Raw genomic sequence first — 26,062 nt, 5'->3', positions numbered from 1 at the left:
GCATCCTGACTTGAGCAGTGTTTTACTGACTCCCCCTGCCACTATACCACTCCCCTTCCCCCATCTTGCCTAGTTTAAAGCCCTCCTTACCAGGCTGGCCAATCTGTTGGCAAAGATTGGCCCCTCTTTGCCCTGCTTGATAAGGTGGATCCCATCGCTCCCCATGAGCTGTTGATCTTCAAACAGGGTCCCATGGTCATAGAAACCAAAGCCCTGCTGCCAACACCAGTGGCGCAGCCAGCTGTTAACTTGGAAAACTCGTCTACTCCTCCTCCTGTCCTTTCCCCTCACAGGCAAGATTGAGGAGAAAATGACCTGGGCTCCCAGACCCTTCACCACCATTCCCAGAGTTCTGAAGTCCTGTTTGATGGTTTCCAATTTGCCTTTCGTGTCATTAGCACCCACATGGAAGATCAGCAGAGGGTAGTAGTCCGACGCGTGGACAAGCCTTGGCAGTCTTTCCATGACTTTAGCAATGTTTAGCAATGTTTTAGTTTAGTTTAGCAATGTTCCTTGCTGTACTGCTCCCAGGTCTTTATTTAAAGAGGCAATGATGCTAAATGTCCAATTTAAGCCTTGCAGTAAAGCACAAGCAACATTCTCTAACTGTTAGTAATTATGTGCCACCACCCCCGGGATCACAGGCTAGGCTTAACGATAGGCCTAAGGCTTCTGCATGAGAAAATAAATTTATATGGGGGCTACAAGGATATGCTGTGGGGTCCTTCGCCGCTCCATCATAAAGGGAAGGATGCTTAAAGTAGCATGACCTGTGGTGCTTGGGCCACCTGTGGTGTTGGCTGGCACACGTGTATATACTGTAGTGCCACACAGAAGGAGCCATCCTAATAGTAGTATCAGGTGAGCAAATGCATAGATAATATTCATGGTGTCATTACAAGTTAACTGTGTATTGGTTACATTTCACAGAATAGAGGTAATATTTACAAAGTAAAAGCAAATGTCTAGTTTAGATACGTTCGCTGTACGAAAAGAGTAAGTCCGAGGTGTCAGCTTTTGGGAAACAATACCCAAATCGTATAAATTCATGGGAATAACAGAAATATCAAAATTTTTTAGAAAAGCATAACTCTGCAATACCATGAGTCGAGTTGGTACACCTGTGTAACACGTAGTTAAGACATTATCCACTGATCATCCTGCTGCAATACAGAAAGCAGAGAGGTTAGCTGATCTTTGTGCGAGCCAAATCCATGTATACATGTGGGAAGCTGGATGGACTTGTAGATCAATGGCATTTGTTGCGATTAGCAAGAGGCAGCATTCCAACAGCAATTTACAGATGCTGGCTTGATAGCCTGTTGATGGGAAGATAGAAAGGCATGGTATCACCATCAGGAAGAACTAGAGCGGTGGCTTCTGGACCATCTGCTGAAACAGTGCCAGGCCATTTTTCCTTTTGAGGAGTTAGTATCCATGCACTGGGTAAAGAGTGTATTGAAGGTGTTTGCTGAACTTGGGGCACTGCAGCACTGTGGATCGGAATTTCTCACAGTATTGGTGCTCCCTGTGAGACATTCACTGGCATGGATATGGAAAGATAAATCTTGAGAAGAGGTTAATAAGAGTGGGGCTGTTTGAAGAGGTATTAAAGGTGTAAACTGCCATACATACTGTGAAGGGTAGTCGAGTCTTAAATGTAAGCTTACAACTCTTTGTTCAGTAATCATAAGTTGCTCAGGTGTATAAAATTGTACCTCACTGGAGGCAAGTATGCGGGGGGTAATCCCCCCTTCCTTTACGGATGTTCGAGCAGGATTTGCTAGAGTTGGTTTGACTTGTACTCGATCATAGCGAGTAAGCATTCCAACATGCCTGTTGTTAAGCATAAGCAGCACTTGTGGGAGCATGCTCATCTGCTCCCTTAATGTCTGCGTGGTGGTAAGTTTCCAGATTTGTTCTTTTAGGAGGCCATTCATTCTCTCTATTAATGCAGTAGCTGGAGGGTGTTACAGTATATGCAAGACCCAGGTGATGCCCAAGTCCTTTGTCCATTCTTGTCCTAAATGGCCTGCAAAGTGGGTACCTTGGTCACTCTATATTTCTTTTGGTGTACCATAGGTATACATGAGTTGCTCTAAGCCCCGTACAGCAGAGGATTGAGTTGCATGGGAGGTCTGCCGCACTGTTTCCACACCATCTGGTCCATTTCCATCTGCTAACCCAATTGCTACCCCTAGCTGCCATTGATCCCTTCCTCAAAAGTACACCACTGTAGTGGCTAATTCACCTGTGGACAGGTAACCACCTACCACAACAGCACATAACCATTGATGTAATGTTGGAGCTTCAATAGCATTTCCTGCCCCATCCTGTGTGGAGGTTAATTGGGTAAGATAATACTGTACTTGAGATCAGTTGCTAAGGGGCTCATTAAATTCAGCTCTTCTCTTAAGAGAATAAGTGATCCAGCACCTGCATCCCATGCTCTCACTAACTAGGCTAACAAAGACTCCCCGGGCTGCTGCTGTAAAGTAGTTAAAAATTCACACAGTTCCTTTGGAGTATATGTCCTAGATTGCTCCACTGTTTTCCCATCCACTTGCCTCTCCCCCTTCAGTTGCGCAAGAAGTCGGACCTAGGGAGTAGCTGGTTCTCCTTCTAATCCAAATTCAAGCTCTGATTCAGATAAGTACTCCAAATATTACCATCCCACTCTTTGGGGTCCCAGGAGGGTCTAGTTTTTATTGCTCTCACCTGGGCAACTGTAGCTGGGGCTTTCACATAGCGTGCACAGTGTTTGTTAGCTACTCATAAAGCTAATTGCTCTACGCTGTAGTCTAATTCCTGACTCTCTTCAGTTTGGGTTGTAATCAACTCCTGTGCTACCGCCTTCGCATCATGCAAATCTCCAGTCTCCTTCTCCAGATCTTTCACTTGTTGCTGCAGAGATGATACCTGATTATCTAAGGTTCGAACACCCGTCAGCAGTACCCACCCTAATTGTCTGGCTAGCTTCTGAGCACCTTCTGAAGCGGCGCGGAAGGCCATGGCCCATAAAGTAGATTCAGCCGCCTTCGGGGTAGCATACCCTGTGCCAACTCTGGCCAGTCCTTGTAAACTGCCAGAGAGGCAAGCAACGCAACTACCAGCCTCCGCTGCTCAGTCTAAAGTCATCTTAGCAGCCGCAGGTAAGCAGCCCTTCCTTGGCTCCTGCACTCCCCATTCGCTCTCCTCAGCCATGGTGGTCTTTGTGTATCCTGCCAACTACGGCAATTGTAATGGTAAGGTGGGGGCACTGCGTAAACTCCCAGCAGGGACAGATACACAAACACAAGGCACACTATGGTCGATATTGAGCATTTACTACCTCTGTGTCTGAGCAGGGATTCCCCAGCAATTTCTCAGTCGAAGCAATAATGGAGCGGGAGAGTCCCTGGCAGTGCTTGAGTGTCGGTCCCTGGTGAGGAACACCGGGGGTCGGGGGCACTATATGAGGTTTTTATGTATGATACACATGCACAGTAAGTATACTGAGCTTATCACTAGTTGCAGTTCAAAGCCCAGGTGCAGCACCACACTGGCATGGGCTCAGCCATGTGTCTGTGGGTCTTCATGCCCTATTGATGCTCCTTTTCCCATGGAACGGGCTGGCGAGCTTCCATTGCCTATCTCCTCAGCATTCTTCCACGTTTTCCCATACAGGTGTGGATTTAATTTGGGAATATGAACTGGTGAGACAAAATAGTGCTTTGACATCTGTTACAAACTGACTTCAGTGTTTTCTCCCATAGAAAAGTAGTGGTGATTATCCTGGAGATGTTAGTGATTCCAAAGACTAAATGATAGAATTAAGTTGGGGCTTCTGTAGTGAAGCACTACTGTGAAGGTATGCATCCAGATGACCAGTCTAAAACAGGCTAGGGAGAGATACAGGCTGCTAGGATTCCTGAACATGCATCCTTTCTAATGCTACTTTACCCACCTCTGCCTCTTTCCTTTTCACAGAGATTAAAACATATGTTAACAGAAAATGGGGCTATTAGGAAAGGTTATTGCATCCACAAGCTGCATTCATGGTGGCAAGCTTGCTGGTGTATACAGAGGAGCGCACAACAAAAAATGTAATTCCAAAACTTCTGAGGTTTGTTTCCAACTCCTAAAGTTCTGCAGTTAGCATAGTTTATCCTGACATAATTTAGCTGTCAATAGCTTGTGTAATCTTTTGCTAATGAGAGGACAGAATTTTAATGCTGGCCGTTATGTAGGTAAGAAATAAGTTCGTCATAAGTATGTCAGCACCTGTTGCATTCTTTTTCCACATTACTTAACTCCTTTATGCAAATGTTTGTGAATTCTCATGTAGTTCTATACCGTTACAGTGCAGATTGAAAAATACCATCTTTCAAACTTCAAACAGTTTTTATTTAAGGCCATACTGCTTCCTTTTTGAAACAATAATTAATATTTTTGGAAAAGAGATGCAATAATAATGGAAATTTAATAGTTGTATATGGAAAAATAATGCAGTTAATAAGCAATATTAAGAATAGAAATTGAACTTAGTCTTTTTTTGAACTTATAGTCTCTATATGTTTTCTGTATTATGAACAACTGCTAGCAGTTTTTTCCACATTAAATTTTTTTCTGAGAAAGTTTTGTCGTACTAGAATTACCTGGAACTGTTATTACTGCCGTGCTATGAATATATGACAACTTTGTCTTTATAGGTATTGCTTTTTATGAAAGTTCCACTGAGCGGTGCTGTTGCTCTGCAATTGCTTAGTTTATTATAGTTCTGAAAAGTAGAGGTTTGCCTAAAACCACTCTAATCTCTTTCTCTAGAGTAGCTGCAAGGACAAAGAGTTCAAGATAAACAAAGTACATTACAGTATTTTTTAAACATTATATGCTTATTTAAATGCAAAATACTTCCTTATTACGCAGTGATGCTATCCAACAGAATCTCGAATGTGGTCTTCAGTATTCTAATTCTTATATTCCTTTATTGTTCAACCAGTCTTGTATACTTGCATTATGTATTTTGTTGAAAGTATCATGCAACTGAAAGTTTTATAAAATGTTATTAAATTGTGTGATACAAGGAGACCTAGTGCACATAAGTATTTTATGTCACTTCTTAATCTGTACTATCTATTTTTGTTTTACTTATGTCCAGTAGGAAGCCTGTTTTCCATGTTATCTTGCTGCATTATTAAAACCTGAAAAATGAAACTACTGCAAGAAGTAGCCTTCTTAGAAGGTGAAAGTAGGCCACATAAGAAGCTATTCTTAACAGTGCAGGTAGGCAGCTCTGCAAAAGTTCCACAGATAAGCAACAGTTTTATTGCCTTTTTGCCTCTGTTCAGATACTGAGCTAAAACAATAATGTAGTGACAGCAGAAGAGGAAGATTTTTCTTTAGGTATTGTATGTTATTGTTGCTTTTTTTTTTTTTTTTGAAGTTATCCATCAGGTTATTGTTGTAATAGCTTTGTCTACTCTAGACTGATAAAATGTTTAATTTTCTTCCATAAATTATTCTCTACTGTTTTGATTTAAATCATGCTTTTAATTTACGTGTATTTGAAGAGTCACTGAGGTCAATGGCTAGTTTGAGATGAACTCTTAAATCATTTGTGAAAAGACGTACTGTTTTATAAATTTGGTAATGGATGGAAGTAATTGCAGATATTATTTTGCAAGAGAGGTAATACACGTGAAATTATTTTGACTCCTTGACAAGAGAAATGAGATGGATTCTCACAATGGTACTAACTTGTATGAAAAAATTAATCCAGCTTGTCGTGCATATTAACTTTTTAACCTAGGGGCAAGACCTTTTGTAACAAGTGTCACCTTGGTTTTAAGTAGAATGGAGGACGTTGATTTATGAGACACTTAAACCCTGTAATGTCCCTCAGTTGGAGAGACTTAAGAAGTAATCATATATTAATAAAAATTGTGCTGAGTATTTTAGAAAAAATAGATCTTAAATGCTAGAGCTTTCCTGCTGTACTAGTGAATTTCCTAACAGTTACACAGTATTTTAGCTTAGATGGAATTACAAAGATGGATAAATTAACAGTTCATTTCTGATCTTTCATAATCAGTTTACCACCTTTCTTACCTGTTGCATATTTGTTACTTTGATCCTGAAATCTGTAATCTCAGTGCAATTCCAGACTCAGGTATCTGATATGCAGTGAAATTAGCTTTTCTCATGAATCTTTCAGGTTTATGTTAGGTTAGCTTATTAAAAGACAGGAAATGGTAGTTTTTTTGTATGGGAACTTTACAGAAATTTAATTTGATCCCAAAATACCTCCCAAAATGCTTTTTTAAAATAACTAAGCTATTAGATGAGGTTAAACTAATTATTTGAAACTATTTTTTTCTGATGCCTCTGGATTGAAAGGAAATGTACACAGAACTTAACTCATTTTTCTGTTTTTTTTCTGTCATTATTTCATCACGTGACATAACACAATGACAGGATACAGATTTTTAAATGAAGTATGTCCTACATGAATCAGAATATCTAAATCCCTTGTGAAGAAGATAAATACCATACTTTAGCCTAGCTAGTGGAGGAAAGCTCTCTCCAGCCAGTTGCAAACGTTATGCTGATTTTTTTTTTTCTTTTTTTGGCAATCATAACCTAAGTTCAGAATTAGGCACACCTACATCCTGGTTAAGCTGTGTGGCATGAGTCCTTTATTTAGCAGCTATGTTCAAGTTTTTGAACTTGTTATTCTTTTTTAATTAATGCTTTTCAATTTTTACCATAGGGATTTCTTGACTTAGGAAGAAATGTCGAAGCAGATTGTTCTTGAGAGTACTTTTAACTTTCTCACAGTGTTTTAACTTTACCTTAAGCAAGGTTTTAATTGTTATAGGTTTTACTATTGTACTTCGGTGAATCTTGTTGCAGCAGCTGGCATGTAATCATTTGCTAAAAGAGATAAGTGGAGAATTACTGACTAATGTTACAACTGTAGATAGACAGATGCATCGATTGGGCTGAAGAAATTAACTGAGGATTTAGGTTAAGTGTTACTTTTCATTGGTCAAGGAAATCAGAATTTATAAATATGAGAACAGATCAATTTTAGATTTACAGTCATGTTATTAAAACAGCTAACAAATGTCCTTATTGAACAAAAGAATCATACCGGTCATATGCCTTCCAGTGAGTAAACAGGGAGGAATTTCTTTGTTCAAGGATTGGAAGAAGTAGCCATGTTAAACATGCACATAAAGAATACATATTGTATTGCAATTTCGATCATTCTATTTTACTTATTCACATTTCTAACACTACTTTAACCTGGAATTATATCATATTTGAAAGACAAACAAAAAAACCCTTTTCACATTATAATAAAAGATTAAGCACTAATATTTGATAAAGGGTATGTTTGCACCAATTGTGAAAGGAAAACTGAATAGTATGATCACATGTTTTCTTTGAGACGAAATTATTTCCTTCTAAAAATACTATCTTAGTCCCTCTTTATGATGATTTTTTTGAAGGATAACACAAGCACTTGAATTAAAATGGCAAATTCTTGCAAAAATATAGAACTTAGGGGAAAGGATATGTTTAAAATGAGAGATTAATAATAAAGCAAAAAAATTATAAAAGGAGTTTTTAGGAAAAATAAGAGGTAGAACAAAGAGAAATTATAAGGATGCTTGTTTAGGTTATTAGTGAGGTTTCCTTCCACATAGTGAATTTATAATTAGCCTGATTTATTCCTTAATTGGTCTTTCAAGAAATTAAGTTAAAAAGGCAAAATGAGAGCCTACAGAGAATTGAATAAAACCTTTTTTTTGGTTTGTTTTTTTCCAGTAACAACACTAAGGAATTATTTCCCCTCACCCGTACTAATGATAGTCAGCTTTGGCTTTCCTAATTAAGAAAGTCTAGCAGAAGGATATAAGGGGAGGACCAAGGTTAAGTAATTATTATGTATATTTTAGCAGTTTGGTTTTTTAGGATATTTTTGGCAACACTGTCCATTTGCAATGGCTTCAGCTCTACAAATTTATATTTGTTGCAAGAGTTTGAAAACAGAGAAGCTATCTTTATTCTGTGTTGTCAAGGGCTTTCTTTGGAGGTTGTCTGCGCAAGGATTACAGTTCAGAGCACTGATTTATTATTTTCAAAGTTGAGAGACAATGTTTTGGAGACAGACTTTCAAAGTTTTAGACTGACTTGTGAAATAGTAAAAACATTCTATAAATATTTAACTTCTTTCCTCAGAAACATGAAAAAAAACCCAGTTTCAGCTGAGTCCCCTGACATACTTCCTTTTAAAGGAAACTTTGAGTTTTAACAAGGCAAATATTTTAATATTTCCTTACTAAAGATGGCAGGTTGTTGCTCTCAAAGCAGGTTTTCAGGAAAATTTAGGACCAACAAATATTTAGTATTTGTATTGTATTTGTCTAGTCTTGTCTTGCCTTATATCAAGTGGGTATGTGTATTCTAGGCATCTGTCCATTTGCGTAGAATATCCAATCTTGTAGCACATGAATGAAATAATTTGCTCTGCATATTTTTCAGATCTGTCAATTGAAATTTCTTATTATTCTATGAGATATGTTGATCTTTTTCCTAGTAAAAAAAAAAAATTAATTTAAAAAAGCAAACTCTTGGAGATAGTGTCAACAAGAGTATTACCCCGCTGAGTTGACAGTATTTTCCCTTATGTTATTGATAACCAATTCCAGAAAGTTCATCAGTTTTTCAGTGCTGGGCCATGCTCTCCTATTACCACATGATACTTTTATTTTCATCTCTCATCTGTCTTTGTACAGACTGTTGGCTCAATAAGAGGCAGGTATTGCAGGGGCTGATCTGGACCTATGCAGGCATTGATCTGTGTATTTGGGGGCGGGGAAGGATGCTGGGGATGGGGATCAACATGCTGAAGGACAAGTTGACTGCTATCTCTTCTCCGTGTAGAAGGCCAAACAAAACATGCTGGTTTTCAGCTGTCAAGTGAGCCAGTTTTTCAGCTGGTGGCAAGCCAAACACATGTCTTTAAAAGTTTTCTTTAAGCAGGTTCTTACATGCTTACTTTTCCTTTAACATAGGATAGCTTGCTTCCTAAGTTTAAAACAGCAGTACTTCTCCCTGTCATCTCACATTTTCTTCTGCACGGCGTTTTGAAAGGAGAGGAGGGAAAGGGAGGGTGTATACATGGAAGTGGGGCTGTTCTACATGTAAAAGGGATAATGGACATTTTTATGCCATCTGACTGTGGAATTCATATTCTGGGACAGGTAAACTTGTGACTTATGACATCAGAAGGAGTTTTGTTTAGTGGTTTTGCTAATGTAGTAGAGTATCATGAGGTGAAAGGACACCTGGTTAATATTCAAGTTAATATTCAAGTGTCACCTCCACCAGGCTCAAGACAGGTGCATCCCTCTGAGGAAGAAGTCCAGCAAAGCAGGCAGGAGACCTGCCTGGAGGAACAAGGAACTCCTGGCAAAACTCCAGCAGAAGAAGGAAGTCTACAGAATGTGGCAAAGGGGACAGGCCACTTGGGAGGAATACAGGGACATTGTCAGAGTGTGCAGGGATGCGACAAGGAAGGCTAAGGCCCCGTTGGAATTAAATCTGGCAAGGGATGTCAAGGACAACAAGAAGGGCTTCTTCAAATACATCAACAGCAAAAGGAAGACTAGGGAAAACGTGGGCCCGCAGCTGAGTGGGGCGGGTGCCCTGGTGACGAAGGATACAGAGAAGGCAGAGTTATTGAATGCTGCCTTTGCTTCAGTCTTCACTGCTAAGGCCAGTCCTCAGGAATTCCAGACCTTGGAGACAAGAGAGGAAGGCTGGAGAAAGGAAGACTCTCCCTTGGTGGAGGAGGATCAGGTTAAAGATCATTTGTCCAAACTTGACATCCACAAGTCCATGGGCTCCGATGGGATGCATCCACGAGTGCTGAGGGAGCTGGCGGATGGTATCGCTAGACCACTCTCCATCATCTCTGAAAGGTCCTGGAGATCAGGAGAGGTGCCTGAGGACTGGAAGAAAGCCAATGTCACCCTAGTCTTCCAAAAGGGCAAGAAGGAGGAGCCACGGAGGGACCCAGGAGGCCTGTCAGCCTCACCTCCATCCCTGGAAAGCTGATGGAGCAGCTCCTCCTGGAGGTCCTCACTAAGCATGTGGAGGACAAGAAGGTGATCCGGAGTAGTCAGCACGGATTCCCCAAAGGGAAATCATGCTTGACCAACCTGGATAGCCTTCTCTGATGGAGTGAGTGGCTGGGTAGATGAGGGGAGATCAGTGGATGTTGTCCGTCAGGACTTCAGCAAGGCTTTGGACACTGTCTCCCATCCCATCCTCCTAGGTAAACTCAGGAAGTGTGGGTTGGATGAGTGGACGGTGAGGTGGCTTGAGAACTGGCTGGATGGTCGAGCTCAGAGGGTTGTGGTCAGTGGTGCAGAGTCTAGTTGGAGGCCTGTAGTTAGCGGTGTCCCCCAGGGGTCAGTCCTGGGTCCACTCTTGTTCAACGTATTCATCGATGACCTGGAGGAAGGGACAGAGTGCACCCTCAGCAAGTCTGCTGATGATACGAAACTGGGAGGAGTGGCTGACACACCACAAGGCTGTGCTGCCCTTCAGAGGGACCTGGACAGGCTGGAGAGCTGGGTGGAGAGGAACCTCCTGAAGTTCAACAGAGGCAAGTGCAGGGTCCTGCCCCTGGGGAGGAATAACTCCATGCAGCAGTACAGGCTGGGGGTTGACCTGCTGGAAAGCAGCTCTGCAGAGAAGGACCTGGGAGTGCTGGTGGACGACAAGTTGCCCATGAGGCAGCAATGTGCCCTTGAGTCCAAGAAGGCCAAAGGTCTCCTGGGGTGTGTTAGGCAGAGTGTTGCCAGCAGGTGGAGGGAGGGGATCCTCCCCTTCTACTCAGCCCTGGGGAGGCCACATCTGGAGTGCTATGTCCAGTTCTGGGCCCCCCAGTGCAAGAGAGACATGGCGCTACTGGAGAGAGTCCAGCGGAGGGCTCCAAAGATGATGAGGGAACTGGAGCCTCTCTCAGATGAGGAAAGTCTGAGAGAGCTGGGCCTGTTCAGTCTGGAGAAGAGAAGACTGAGAGGCAATCTCGTCAATGTGTAGCAAATATCTAAAGGGAGGGTATCAAGAGGATGAGGCCAGCCTCTTCTCCGTGGTGCCCAGCAACAGGACAAGAGGCAACGGGCAGAAACTGAACCACAGGAAGTTCCACCTAAACCTGAGAAAAAACTTCTTGACTGTGAGGGTGACTGAGCATTGGAACAGGTTGCCCGGAGAGGCTGTGGAGTCTCCTTCCCTGGAGATATTCCAAACCCGCCTGGACGTGATCCTGGGCAATGTGCTCTAGGTGACCCTGCTTGAGCAGGGAGGTTGGACTAGATGATCTCCAGAGGTCCCTTCCAACCTTGGCCATTCTTTGATTCTGTGACATAGTCCGAGGGCGTGTGTCTCAATGTGAGCACCAGAACTTTGAACTTAGAGCAGAAATCCTTTATTGGACTCTTTCATATGAACTAGCTCAATCTGAGTCAGCCTATGCGGTGTATAGTCCCAAGGCTTCATAAGAAAAAAAAAATGCAGTAATAAGATCAAAGAGGTGTTCTGTGGAAAAGAGGAAGTGTGAATCACGTAGTCAGATTCACATGGAAGATGACTTAGGTACTGGGAGTGTTCTTTTTTTCCCCTTCCTTTTTTATTTTTTTTTCCTTCCTAACATAGCATTTGTATTCCAAGTACCAAGGAGAACCCAATGCATCCCCATGTTCTCTAGTGATACTAGTTTTCTGGAGATAGGATTACTCTCCCAGTAATCATACTTCCACCAGAGTACCTCCCCTTTCCTGCTAGTATCATCTCAGTATTTTTGGTTCAGTAGAAACCTCTGCAGATACCTTTGAGATGATGCTGTTTACTAGTATATCGGATTCAATGCAAAGACAAAACTCATTTGTATCCCTATCTTGGTGGAATTTCTATCTCACAGCAGCACTATATATATTGTATAGTGTGAGAGTTCATTTAATTTCTCTTTATTGAAAGTAGGAGCTGATCCAGTTTCAGCATTGGATGGTTCTCATGGCAGTGTTCTTCTGAGATACGTTAGATCTTGCTTGGCTTTTTTCTGAGAATAGGAGGTGCTGTTAAGTGAAAGCTTTTCTTTAAAATGCTCATTTTTAAGGCAAGCATAATTGACAAAGTGTTCAGCCAGCATTATCTTTCTGCATATGTAGAAGGGCCCCTTAGTACACTGTATCTTTAGATGTAATAAAATGTTTGAGACATTCTGGTTGCACGATAGTACTATTGTAGTGTAAGGCAGGCAAATACGTTTGCTAGCAACATCCCTCTTAAAGAAACCTCAGGATATTTGTCATTTTTTGCATCTGTAGTTGTGTACTCACCAGTCACAACTATAATATCTTTATAAAAGAAGGTCTACTTTTGTGTTTATTTAGACTTTGGGGGCAGTATTTTTAGTATGATGCTTACAGTTACTTTACAAGTTTTGAAAGCCAGCAAAGCTCTTTCTGTTCTGAAAAAAACGGGAAGATTGCGTTAAGTGATTGATAACTTTTTTTCAGTGCAAAACTGATTAAAATGTAATTTTCATGGGAAAAGCTACCTTTTTGCTAAAGTACTAGGGCTACCTGGAGCTGTGCTAGATGTGGTCCTACAAGCACTTGGAGAAAGCTTAAGCGAATAAAAGGTTCAACCACTTAAGTAGACAAGTTAAGGATTTCCTGTTTTATTATTGCTCCTTTTTGGTTTTTTTTCTGTTACTGTTTAGTCATAAATTTTATGAAAAGAACATTGGGTTCCTGATTCATCTGAAGGAATAAAGACCCGTGTGTTATAACTGTTTTTATTTTCTCTACTTAAAAGCAAACTAAAACCATGCATTTACACATAGGTATGATTACATAAGTAAGCTCTTCAGCAAGTATATATTGCAGATAGATGTTTGGCATAGAAAGAACATGTAGAAGTATGTTGAACTGCAACTGAAAATTTAGACGACCTGGCATTTTTAAATTTGATATGTTAAGAACTAATGGCAAAAAGCTTATACCTGTTGCAGACTATATACCTTCTATCTGAATTTATGAAAAATCAGGTGTGACATTGTATCAAGTTATTAGCTTGTGACTTTCTTTCAATTTTTCAACTGGGCAACATCTTTGTCAAAATTGCTATTGCTCTAGTGTTGTTTTGGAGGTAGAACTAGTTAATCCATTAGGATTCCTTACTTTTATTTAACATTGGCTATCAGGTCAACTTACTTAAAGATTGATTACTACTGTTAGACCCTAGCATTACTGCTGTTCAAACCTTAATCTCTAATATTGTAAGGATTTAACAGTCCTAACTGCAGATGAAAAATTAAACATTATCAATTAATGTCAGTCTTTTTAATGATTTTTCTGTTTTTAGTATCTGGGAAACATTGAGTGATTCAAAGGAGGCAACCTCAAGGTTTCTAACCTTTTCTAAAGTTAATGCTGCTTTGCTGAGATACATGAAGATAAAACATATCATCAGCAGCTGCAAGACAAGAATGGATGTTTAACATACAAATCACTGGGAGAACTGCAGGATAATGGCAGGAAGTGGTGGGGTCACAGAATGCAAATCCAATTTCCAATTCACACTAAAGCTGTGCAAGCTTTAATAGATTTAAAAGACACGCTTTGTTAATTTTCTGTCTGATTCTTCCAAGTTTGTCATTTATCTAGGTAGTTATTTGTCCTATGTTGTCAGTTTGTAAACATCTATATAAGGATTAGTTTGTATTAATAAACAATTAGGACTTGAGCATCTGTTGCAGGAGGAATGTTTTTTCCTATATTGATTTTCATTGATTTCCTTTAGAGGTAGCAAAACGTGGTCGAATATGGGTTGTTTCTGACACTAAAAGGATGGCTGACACTTAATGACTCATAAGGTATTCCTCCTGTACAGTTGATTAGTTCGCAGGATTTATAGATAGCTTGTATTGCACATTATTAAGGGCATTGACTCTTTCACACTTCAGTCCCTTATTTTGCTAGCCAGTATATTTCACATTGTCTTTGGCCCACCTGCCATCTGAAAGTGAATTAGTATGTGTTGAGTAGATGTTAGTTCTTGATCACTAATCAGTTCCTTTCATGTAGTTGAAGGCAGTTAAGATATCAAATTCTATTCTGTTTTTTTTTTTTTTCCTCCTCCCAGGATTAGATGATCTGTGAGCTGACAATAGTAGCTTTTAGCCTCCATCTTCCACAGTTTTAAATATAGACCATGATATGAGCGATGTAGCTTATATCTGACCAAAACAAGATAATTGGAAGACTGTAAACTGAATTGAGGAAAGTGTGTCATGTAATCTTCTCAGGATTTTGGGGGAGGTATATCACTGTTTTAATAACCTCAGGCACTATGGGACTCAAATTTTAGTTACTACCCTTATAAGTGTGCATTGTAGTAGCTAAAGTAATTTATGATTGAGCTGGTGGTTCTTGCAGTGTAAACATAAAAAACCAGTCTGAGGATTTCTCTTATTAGTTTTATGGATAGTATTCTCTACTCTTGGTAGCATCATAATTTACATAGATCTTAAATTTGGTTGTCTTTTATTTTTCTATAAATGCAGCTTGCTAGGCTTTTTTATCAGGTAGAAAAATGGAACAAAAAAATTACCCTGCATTTATCTACTGTTTCTAAAGCGTTTTATCAAATAGGACTAGGGAGTAAAGCATGTTTTCTTGTTTTTCACAGTCTCCTACAGCTTTTTAAAATTACTCTTTTATAGCTGGTCTGGGTTTCTGCTGTCCTACAGGGAAAATGCAAAGCAGATTTTTGGCCTAGTCTTTATGAAATATTAATAAAATGCCCAGATGTCTTGGTGTGAAATAGATACTATTTTGTCTCTACATGTAAATAGAATATCTTAAAAAAAAGTGTGTACATATGTATATATACACACACTTATCTATAGCTATATAACTTGTTTATTTTCGAGCTTTCATTTTGGACTCTTTTCTATTATCACGCACTCTTTTCTTCTCCTCACTCTTCCTGAAGTTCCCAGGATATCACATATTTTTAATGTAGTAAGGAAACTAACTTTTGTAGTAGACTTTTAAAAAATGGAAATAGAATAGAGAATTTTTGAAAAATTACTTACAGGTTATATTTTTAAGGATTTAATACGCTTTAAATTTTATTACCAGGATACACGTGTGTGTGTGTGTGTGCGCGCGCGCGTGCACACGCATATGTAAAAGAAATTGATTGTTTTCACAGCTGTGCTAATTTTTCATTTTGTTTCCTCTATGAATCACTCTAGATCCAAATCTGCTTTTTGCGTGGTGTGGGAGGGAGACTTAAGTGGCTGTAGATTAAAGAAAAAACAATGAATATATATCCTGATCTAAAGGATAAAACCTCTAGCTTCTCTTGTGAGTGTCAAGCCAAAACATTCGTTCACGTTCCAGCTACTGCTACCCTTGCCTGTTAGCAGCTGCGAACGTTCAGTGGCTTCCGCGGCGCTGCGCAGCTGTGCTGCCTCGCACGCTCCTTGAGAAGGAGCTGTTCTCAGATCTCGTCTTTGCCTTATTGGCTTTAACTCTTTTGTTTTTTTCTTTCCCCTTTGCTGATTTTTTTTTTTCTCTTGATATTCTCTTTCAAGTAATAGGCTTAATTTTCTTAATACCGTGTTTCTGAATTGTACTTTTGTTTATATGCAGTGGAATTTTTAGTAATCTGGTAGTGGGGGATGACTAGCAAACGTAACGGGGAAAGTTATGAAAGAGTTTAGTTCGTGCATTCGGATCATAGTTCTGCTTGAGTAATTTGGCGAAAATCTTCAGATGTTTCAGATAAAAGGTATTATAGGTTAAAAAAGCCATTTTTTTGCAGAGTTTTGCTTTTTGATTGATCCATCTCGAGAATGGAGTTCTCTGTTAGCTTGTCTATTCTGTCATTTTTCAAGCAAGATCCAGGGCTGTGATGAAGGTTTATATATTGAGTAAGAAGTTACCTTTAAATGTTAATCTCCATCAAACAAAAGAGAAGAGAAAATCATGCGTTGTAAACTTTTTGGGATAGATTATTCAGAAGGAGTATTAGATATGTGCTGTAAAACCTTGAATTTGTAAATGCAGCCTTGTTCAGAAGGGTAAACCCAAAGGCATTTTCTTTAAGTGTTGGCCACGCAAGCGTCCTGGCCCATCCTGCATGCTCTTCGTGATTGTGTCTGAAATCCTTCCCAAGGGAAGGGCTAGGGGGAATTCCCTTGTCTTGGGTGACTTGTGCTCACCCTGTGTGTAGTTTGGACAGTGGGACAGCCAGCAGCAAGCTACATAGAAAGGAAGCACCAGGAGGTGATGATTAAAATCTGAAAGACAGTGAGGAAGAGGTTCTCAGACCTCTTTTCAGCTGTTACTGGCTGTGAGAATACTTCTGGTTTATTTATGCAGAGTCAAAGAGGTAGGAGTAAACCAGTGCCAGCAAGGATTTAAACTAACTTCTTTCATGCTGAACATTTTCTTATTTCTGTGCTTGCAGTTGCTTAATACATGGTAGGCTGTTACTAACATATGGGAGATCAAGGAACAGGCTAGACCCAGGCAATTGTTAACATAGGCACGTCTCACTAGCAGGTATGCTGTGTGTATATGTGTCTCTGTGGGTGTGGAGGGGGTTGTTGGGAATTTTTTTTTCACATTTACCAAATTAATTACCTATGCTTTGATTATTCTATGATATCAGTCTTTATTCTTTGATTAGATTAACATTAGTAATCATATCTGCCTAAGAATCAACTGGGCTCAGGCTGGGATTGTATGAATCCTCCAAATTTAGACACCAATTGGATAAACAGATCAGAGACATTGGTCTGTACCTTTTCTCTCTTGGTTGCTCTTCCCTAAGAAGCAGGTTAATGAGTGTTTTGAGAAGGCAGCAGTTCCGCATGTTCAAGGGAAAAAGAACTGTTTGAGTTGGTACATCAAACACCTAAACCATCCAGTCAGTTTTGTTTTAATACAATTGAATATATATCTTTGTATTCCTTTAGGCAGTCAGATATTTGACTAAATTGTTCCAATAGCCTTGTCATTTGATTGGACATTATGAAAAGAAGCTACAGTAAGTTTTGGTTAAGTTTATTAGAGATTTCTTGTTGGATCTCTCTTTCACTAAGAAGTTTAGTGTAAAAAAAATAGAAACAAAAAAATGCCTCAAAATCTAGCTGATGTTGTGCTCTGTAACAAAACGCATAATTTTTCAAGTATGGAGTTTATGAAATTAGAAGAATGTTTCCGGAATTTTTAATCTATTAATGATTACCAAAAAAAAAGAAAAAATGTACAACAGTTTGTGTGAAGGTGAGAAAAAGAGCAAATTATGAAAATGTCGACAAAATAGATTTATAAATGAGAGAGGGAAATATTATTCTACTCGAATATTAAAAAGAAAATTAAAATTTACTTTATTTCAAAATTTCTCTTAAAGAAAATGAAGTCATATAAGTGTTTGGGCAGCATATTAACTGTAGGGTAGGAAATTAAGTGGCAAAGGTGAGTCAGAAGTACTCATACCTGCCCTTGGAAATAGTCCTAACGTTTAAATTGTTAGATTTTTGACAGATTATTTCCGGTAACCGATCGGATGAGTTTCAGAGTGAGAAAACACTAAATTACAGATTTATCCTTTCGTCATTCTTGACTCAGGCAGATTTGATTTGATTTTTAATTCTCAAATCTCATCCACCCCCCTCCTACTCCAGTGCCCTCTTAGAACCTTTTGTGCCACAGGCTCAGTTTTATATCTACTGAAATCCGCTCTCCGAATTCCTCGTAGAATGTAAATCAACATTTTTCTCGTGTTTATTTTTGTTTTTTGAAAATGCCAGATAAGGTTTCTTACAGCTCTCCTACCACCGTTACTTTTTTTTCTTAGAGAAAACTGGCAAAAGGTGAGTGTCTCGTCATTCAGGGAGTTTTAGCAGTTGATAAGAATAAATATCTTTTCCTATTAATCATTAGCCATCTGTGGAGCAAGTTTCCTGTTTTTCCCTTCTTCTAATCCCATGTTTTTCTCAAATCTCATATGAAAACATGTCTTATTTCTCTTACGTATGCCTAAAATCACAAAACGGAGTTTATCCTGTTTCAGTGATGATCCCTTACCTAGTGAAATGCCTGAACAATCAGATAAATAGCATGTAATTTCCTGATGCTCACCAAATTTTAATAAGTGATAAGATACATATCTTTTTTCAAGCGCATAGTGTATATTATAAGAAAAAAATTGCACTTGTCTACTGAATTGGACAAGATTAAGTATTCTGGATTTATTGGAATCAGAATCTAAATTCTGATATTTGAGCAGCTGTAAGTAAGACTTAAAAATGAAGTATTTGAAAAGCAGTTTTGAGCATTTCGGTAAGGTTTTTCCACATAGTTGAATCCTCAACTAATATTGCCGCTCACAGTTTAACTTTTTTTTTTTGGTTAAGCCTGAACCATGGGAAAGCAGTGTTGAATTATATTAGCTGAAGCTTATTGTTGTTGTGCAAACCCAGCTGTGTGGCTTCTGCTCTGGAGCTTGTTAGCACGTGGATGTTTACAACTGCAGCCAGATCAGATGGGCAGTTTTCTACAAGCAGCATAGGCATATGCTAAAGAAATCTTTTTCCTGTACTACTTTGAGTTAAATAAGGAGCAATAGTACATGTGCGTTAAGTCCGAGTTAAGAGCCTGGCCTTATCATTTTTCATTGAATCTATAAAGACATAAATCCTGAAATTATTTGTGTTGTACGTGTGCCTTACAGGTAAAACGTTTGTTCCTTCAGAGGATCTATTTTTAAAATTTACTGACAGCCCTTCTGTATCATACTATTCCACTTCGTAGTTCTTTTCTTAGGAGAATTTTCTTAGAAGTTGCTCTAAGAAAAATACTTGTTTTGGTTTGCATACGCTAAGGATTTTAAAGCATTTCTGTGTCAGAATTTTACCTGCATAAGTAAATACATGTGTGCTACAGCCAGATTTCTTGTAGACCATTAGTATCATCTTATAGAGGAGAAGAAATCACAGCATGGTGAATTACAGATACTTAGGTCACATTTTTACTTAGTTAACAAAAGTCGAAAGGTAAAGAGTTGTCACAGCCAAAATCTGACATGTTCATGACAGTGTTTGTGCCTCATGTTAGGTGATTTCTGTGGTGAATACTTTGCATGCTAGTCTGTTCATAATCTTATGTGAGGGAGGATCCTCTGAAGCTTTTTAAAGGTACTTTTAAGAATAATTTCATATGTCTGGGCAATAACCCGTGTAAATACTACTTTGTCGAGCCTTTATTTCCTGCAGAAAGGTGTTACCGAAGTTCTGACTTCTGTTCTAGTTTCTTTCTAATTCTGTTACTTGGTCTTTGCGTTTTCCTTGTAGAAAAGACTATGGCTTCACAAAGGTAATCAAAATACTGGGGCATGTTTTGTTTACTTCACTTTAATATTAGAGCTGGCTTTGAGATTACCAGATATGTTTAGCACGTTGTGTAGACTTTTCTCAGAGGAAAAAAAAAAAAGGGAGGCAAAAAAAAAAATCCCCCCCCCCCCCACACACAGAGGAGGGAAAATACTTAGAAAGCTCTTAGTTACCAACAGGATAGGAAGCTTAGTTGTTCAGTCAAGAGCCCTGCTCCAAGGTGAGTAACTAGTCGCCTCTCTTTCCCCGTTCCTCTAATGATCAGCTCTAGAGACTATACTGTATATAATCAAATATCAAAAATAACTATTAGCTCCAAAATATGCATACAGGAATAACTAAAGCTCTTTATTTTTAATATTGCAATTTAATTACTTTGTAAGCAGGCTTTTGTATTATTAATGAATTGCAGTGTTCTCAAAAGTAAGATTTATTTTTATTGTCAAAGGCAGAAAGGCAATCTTAACAGAATTCTTATATTTAAATTAAGATTTTTTGTGCCCAATTTAAGCAAAAAGATAATTTGGAATAAATTAATTAATTAATAATAAGTTGATTATTTTTCTTACCTTCTAAAGTGTATGATTTCTTAGAGCATAGGTGAAATCAGACCTAACTTTCCTTTTTTCTAAACACTTTTTACAGTCTTAAATTTCCTTTGCTGCATTCTAGAAGGAAATTACATTATACCTGTAAGACAAAAGCATTTTCACTGCATGTGTTGTTAAAATTAATAATTTATTTTAAAATAATGACAGAGGATTAATTTAAATGCATAGATTACTTTGTAATGAAGCTGATGTATTACAGTTTAGAGACGTATTCAGACTCTTTCTAGCAGTGTGTTCACCTAGTTGCATTAATAATTATTACTAAATGAAAGTAGTAGTTGAAAAGTCCAAGTATTTGTATAATTGTTAAAAAGTAAGTTCATTTCTGAAACAGGTTGGCAAGTGGGAGTTAAGTTAGAAATGCAAATTTAAAACTAACTGTATAATTACTATATGGGAATTGTTCCCCTTCTCTGAGAAAAAGCTTTTGTAAATCATGGAGGTGAGTGGGTTTGGGGTTTTTTATTTCAGAATAAAAGCAAAAAAGATGATATCTAAAAGAAAACTTTCTACTGTTTCTAGTTTTGGCACACCCATCCTCCCAGTTCATGTGAGACATTGAAAAATTGAAGAAGCTTTAGTGAAAGGCCACCAAGATGATTTAGAGGGTTGGAGAACTTGACTTATGAAGAAAGGTTGATGAAGTTAGGTTTATTGAGCCTGTAAAGGGGAAGACTCGGAGGGGAGAATATAATCACAGTCTTCTAGTACCTGCTGTAGGTGGCAGGTGAAGGTGATGTGACTCCCTTCCCAAGGGTGTACGGTGACAGAGCAGGAGGCAACAGGAACAAGCTGCTTCAGGGGAATTCTGTCTGGATAAAAGAAACAATTTTTTCACCATAAAAAAGTTGAACGTTGGAATATATTGCCTAGAGAAGTGGTGGAATCTCCCTCGCTAGAAATATTCAAAACTGCTTGACAGGGCTATAGATAGCCTAACATAAGGGCCTGTTTTCAACAGGAAGGTGGACCCAGATGGTCTTCAGAGACCCTTCCAGTCTGAACTTTTCCATGATTCAATGACTCTGCCTCTCTCTGATATTCAAACAAATATGAAGAAATTGACTGGGCAGGCAATGGTACTCTGGTAGTTTGTCGAGAGTAAAAGTCCTGGCTCCTATAATCTGATCCATTCCTGAGAGCGAAACAACTGAGCAATGTTAAGAGGGAGACTGGAGAGGAGGGCAGTTCAGGAGAAAGCACTTCCTGAGCTTTTCAGAGTAAGGAAGTGGTAGACAGTTTGCAGGGGAGAAGAAAGTACTGTGGAAATTTGAAAATGAGCATTAAGGAGCATATCAGAGGAGGGTAGCTGGGCAGGTGAAGAAAGCTAGGACAAAAAAGGGTAAGTAAGGAGTGAAAAGGCAGTGGTGCATGCGTTTGGTATAGACTTAGTACACTAAATAGTTCAGTAAGCATGCAGTGTACTTACATAGTGTGCTAGGGTGTGGTTGGAGGAGGACTCTGACAAGACGAGGCATTACAAGTCTCCAGGTGCTGAAGGTCTTCTCTGGTAGTGTGAATAGCCCTGGGTTCTTGAAAGAAAATAGCAGGAGAAGTCTCCGACGGTGATAGGACTCTGAGGAGGAGGGGTACATGGAGAAATTCGTGAATGTTTCAAGACTAGGTTTCTAGGCCTGTAATTTGAATTACCTGGGAGGGCTGTTGCCCTACCACCCTTTTCTGAAATAGCTGAGAGAAAAGAACAACTTTCAGTGGAGTGTTGGGAGCAGGTGTTAATACAGTTATTTAGTGATTAAATGGGCTATATGAACTCTGCAAGATAAAAAACGAACAACGTGGGGTGCTTTTTTCATTGTTTTAAGGAAGTTGGAGTGTCTAAGTAGATGGATATTTCACCGACTTAGGTTATCCATCAAAACGTTCTTGACATTACGGTTGCTTTTCTTTTCTGGTATGATCATTTTCTTCTGAAAGGAAAATCAGTTCTGTCCTGATTCTTCTGGGTCATTCTGTTAGCTGACCGCTGCAACTGTATGCAAAATTTCTGTCTTGAGATGTTTTCTTTACTGTAATCCATAATTGAAATTGAGGGCATCACTGAAATGTCACTGCCATGTATTGTATGATGTGTACAGTATGTCAGATTATGTTTTGTAATTTGATCTGGAAAGAGAAAAAAATTGTCAGAAAGCCTGACTGTGTGCTTTAGTGCGACCATAATTCATTCAGATCAATTGTTACTGCTGCCAATACCTGTTTTTATTAATATAGTACTTGGATACCTGTGGAAGAAAACCACTTTATAAAGAAGAGTTAGTATCCTTATCCCTGGTCCAGAATGGGGGACACAAATATGGAGAAAGGAAATGACTTGCCCTGGTCACTCAGAACCAGTGGCAGAACTAGAAATAGTCAATATCTTAATGAAGTAATAATATAGTGATGAGTTGTTAAAACATTCTAGGGTTGCGAGGGCAGAAGATGTTTTATATTGAATGTGGCTACCTTTTTTTTTTAATGAGAACATTGCACAACCTATCAAAAAATTTTTCTCAATATGTGGAATCATCGTCTATCCAGATTTTGATCGTCCCCACTAAAGAAAACAGACTGCTTTCTGCCATTGTCTGTTTAGCAGCTGTATTGGACAGATTGCATGGTATGCTGAGTAATGATATAGGCTGTAGGTGGTTAGTCAAGTGGGTAATGAAGTCCATAACTTCCAGTATGTTGTAGAAATACCATTGATCAGTATAACCACAAAATTTGTTGCATCTTCTGCAAAGTAAATTGAGACCAGTGGCAAAAAGTGGTATGGCCCCTGAAGAACTGCAGCAGAAATATGCTGCTGTGCTTATTCTTAGGGAAGGTTTGAATTTAACCTAAGGATTTGATTTTTTTTTTTTCCTGAATATTTTTACTTACATGACTGTGGGCATCTCCCTCCCCACCTTTTTCGTGTGGAATAAATCCAAAAGACTCACTATGCACATAATAAATTTGGGAGATTGTATTGCTACATGTGCTTAAAAAAGTTTTTCTTTCATATCCCCAGCACGCAAGGGCAGGAGGCAGAATAGCTTGATGAATTCTGACAGACAGCATGCTGTTTTATAAAATGTTATTAGATCAAGCAGTGAAATGCAGAAGACTGTATATGTTACGTTTTATAGCTGGCTGCGATCATAAAGTCACCACTGGTTAAATACTATCTTTTCAGAGAATACTGAAAATACAGAATATTTTTGACTTTTTTTTTTTTGATCTTCATTTTTATGTAAAGCTTCTGCTGTAGGAATGTTTTTTTTTAATGCTTACTTTATCCTCAACTGTCATCAGCATCTGCTCACTGCTTCCAAGCTATATAGAGTAAGTTTATATTTTAGAACAGAGCTGGATCATAATCTTTTTTTCTTATGAGTGAATTATTTCTTGGAGAAAAAATGTGAGGTAATTCATTTGCTCATTATTATTACGCCATTAAAATTTATGTAAATGTCTTTTCTAATTTTATAGGTAGTAGCTCAATACGAAATTTCTTTCGTGTTATGAAGCGACAGTTTACTGAGACAGAATGGGATGTAATCAAGTCTATGAATAATGAATGGATGCAGCTGGATATGTTTCATCGGCACTGGGTAATACATTTTTTTTCTATTTTAAGGCTGCAGAAACTATAGCTTGCTAATGGTGTTTGATATATAGTTATTATTTTCATGACGGTAAAATTGTATACTTTATAGTTATCTGGTCAAGTGGAGATTATCTTTGTAATGTCAGAGTATCTTTAAATTGACCGTACTATAGCTGAAGTTTCTAGAAGGGTTTATGACTCGTTCTAAACGAATAGCAGAACAAAGCAAGAAGGCTCATTACTGCATGTGCCACTTAGTAATTCCAGTTGCATGTTCATTATAACACAGTGAGTTAGATATTAGTAATGCTGATACTTTTTCCTTTTGATAAATTACATCAGTCTACCCTCACGTTTACAGAGGTGTAAGTCTTTATTTGGCCTACAGCCTCTGCTCAGAAGTAAAGTTTATAGAGCAGTTTGATTAGAAGCAGCCAGTATGACTAGAATATATTTTTTCTGCCTTACAGGCCCTAAAGGAGAGTTTCTTAAAGGCTGTTGGAGTTGGAATTGGCTTCAACTTGCAGAGAATTGAATTTAATGTGTCCCCATTGCATCTGGAAATAGGGAGGGTATATCAGGAGACAAAAATGCTGCTAGATGGAGATGAAGAAGAAGAATGGACTTTTGAGGTAAGAAATCTTTAAGCTAAACTTTTTAACCGTGATGACTAGTCTCAATCTGAACCTTATAGTTGCATTGCACATTTAATTTTTAATTGCAATTTTACACCTTTATTCTGTATAACCTATAGAAAAGGCATAAATGAAAACAGAATATAAATGTGTAGCATCTTAAAATATTCTTGGTATTTGATCAAAAAAAAAATCCTAGATAATATATTCAATGACTTTATCTTTTCCATTCTTGGAATATCTCTTTTTTGAACTCGGTGAAATTCATCCTAGGGCGCACAGGAAATTCACTTAAGCAGTTTCAGGGTTGACTTTTGAATAGTGTCTGAATTTTAAGTTCTTCATCAGATGGTCTAGAACGGTACTAATGGTGAACCAACTCCATTAGTAAGGGTTTATGTTAAAGGTTTGAAATGAAGGAAGTGTCTTCAATTCCAGTTGTTTCTACCTGCTGATATGGACGAGAAGTAACATATGCTTTGGCTGGTTTGCATTGCAGTGTACTAATTGGCTGCTGCCTGTGAGAGGGATGGCTACAAAAATCTTACTTGTGCTTAATTGGGACACTAATTTGTGCTCAGATTTCTGTCTGGTTGTACACACTCACACATGCACACACAGAGCCCCCTGGAAAGTTGTTGAGACTTGAGGGTAAAACATGTATACTTCAGTGAGAAAATGATCATGGATTCTAATGCAATTTAAAGGATGTGGAGAGAGAGAGCGGATAGATACTGTGATTATTTAGTTACCCAGAGAAACCAAACTGAAAAAAAATGAGAGCAGTTCTCTACACCCCAGAGGCACTTTCAGTCAGCCACTTAAAAGAAGAAAGACAAAAGGGGTTTTGATTTTAAAATTGTTTGTAAAGGTCTCTTTATTCCAGTCTGTCTCTGTCAGCCTTAAGTTTGTGCTGCAGGTATGCAGCTGACTTGCGATTCCAAGTGTACATACCTTGCAGTTCTATTTCACAAAGCAGTTGAGTGTGCTTTTCAGTAAGTGCAGTCAGCTTCCATTTACAGTTGAAATATTTACATTTTGAAAACATCTGCAGTGTTGTAGACAACTGTTCTGGTAAAGCTAGTTATAATGACCAATTTCTGGTGTATGTCTGCTTTTTATAGTATGCAAAGTATATGTGTGGTGTGCATGGAGTAAACAAGATTGAATGTACCAGTAACGCTTAATTTATGGCGTAAGTTGACACTTTCACAGTTCATTCCTTTGGACACCTCTAATCGCATTTGGGTTGGTATTATTTTAAAAGTCTATCCATACTAAATCAGACCTCTTGCTTGTATTGCTGTAATCTCTAGGAACTGAGCCTGTCATGAAATTCAGTAATTAGATTTACAGACTATTGAAAAAAATCTTAGAAAAGATTGTGACATGTCTTATAATAGAACGTCTTCTACATTAATATTTATATACTATTGTCAGGGAGGCACCTACCTCTCTTAAGTGACTTCTGAAATGCCTAATTTTGATCTTCAGAATCATGCCTGTGGTAGGTTGACTAAAATAACCTGAAGATAATGATGTAAAAAGTTCCCTGTATTATTTAAATGCCTTATAATTATTTGATTTTTTCTTTATTACTCAGTTATTACTCTTAGAAGCATAATTTAATTTTTATCTAAGGAATGTCTCCTCTCCCGTGCTTGCCCCCTACTTCCCAACAGCACATCCTTACAAGCAGGCAGGTTACAGTATTTCAGAGAAAGGATTTGTTATCAAGTTTCAT

The 26,062-nt window shown here is 38.5% G+C and overlaps 1 protein-coding gene across 2 annotated transcripts in view; it reads left to right on the top strand.

The window, feature by feature from the left end:
• AASDHPPT (aminoadipate-semialdehyde dehydrogenase-phosphopantetheinyl transferase) overlaps positions 1 to 26,062 on the top strand; it is a 46,993-nt gene that overhangs the window by 7,565 nt on the left and 13,366 nt on the right. For both annotated transcript variants that reach the window (XM_068930357.1, XM_068930358.1), the window contains exons 3-4: positions 23,566 to 23,687; positions 24,154 to 24,315. In XM_068930357.1, coding sequence (XP_068786458.1) covers positions 23,566 to 23,687; positions 24,154 to 24,315 — 284 coding nt within the window. The remainder of the gene's footprint in view (positions 1 to 23,565; positions 23,688 to 24,153; positions 24,316 to 26,062) is intronic.

The sequence above is a fragment of the Struthio camelus genome, chromosome 1 (genome assembly GCF_040807025.1).
Source record: "Struthio camelus isolate bStrCam1 chromosome 1, bStrCam1.hap1, whole genome shotgun sequence".
Lineage (NCBI taxonomy): Eukaryota > Metazoa > Chordata > Aves > Struthioniformes > Struthionidae > Struthio > Struthio camelus.
The sequence above is the reverse complement of the archived record's forward strand: the minus strand, read 5'-3'. Positions and strand labels throughout refer to the sequence as shown.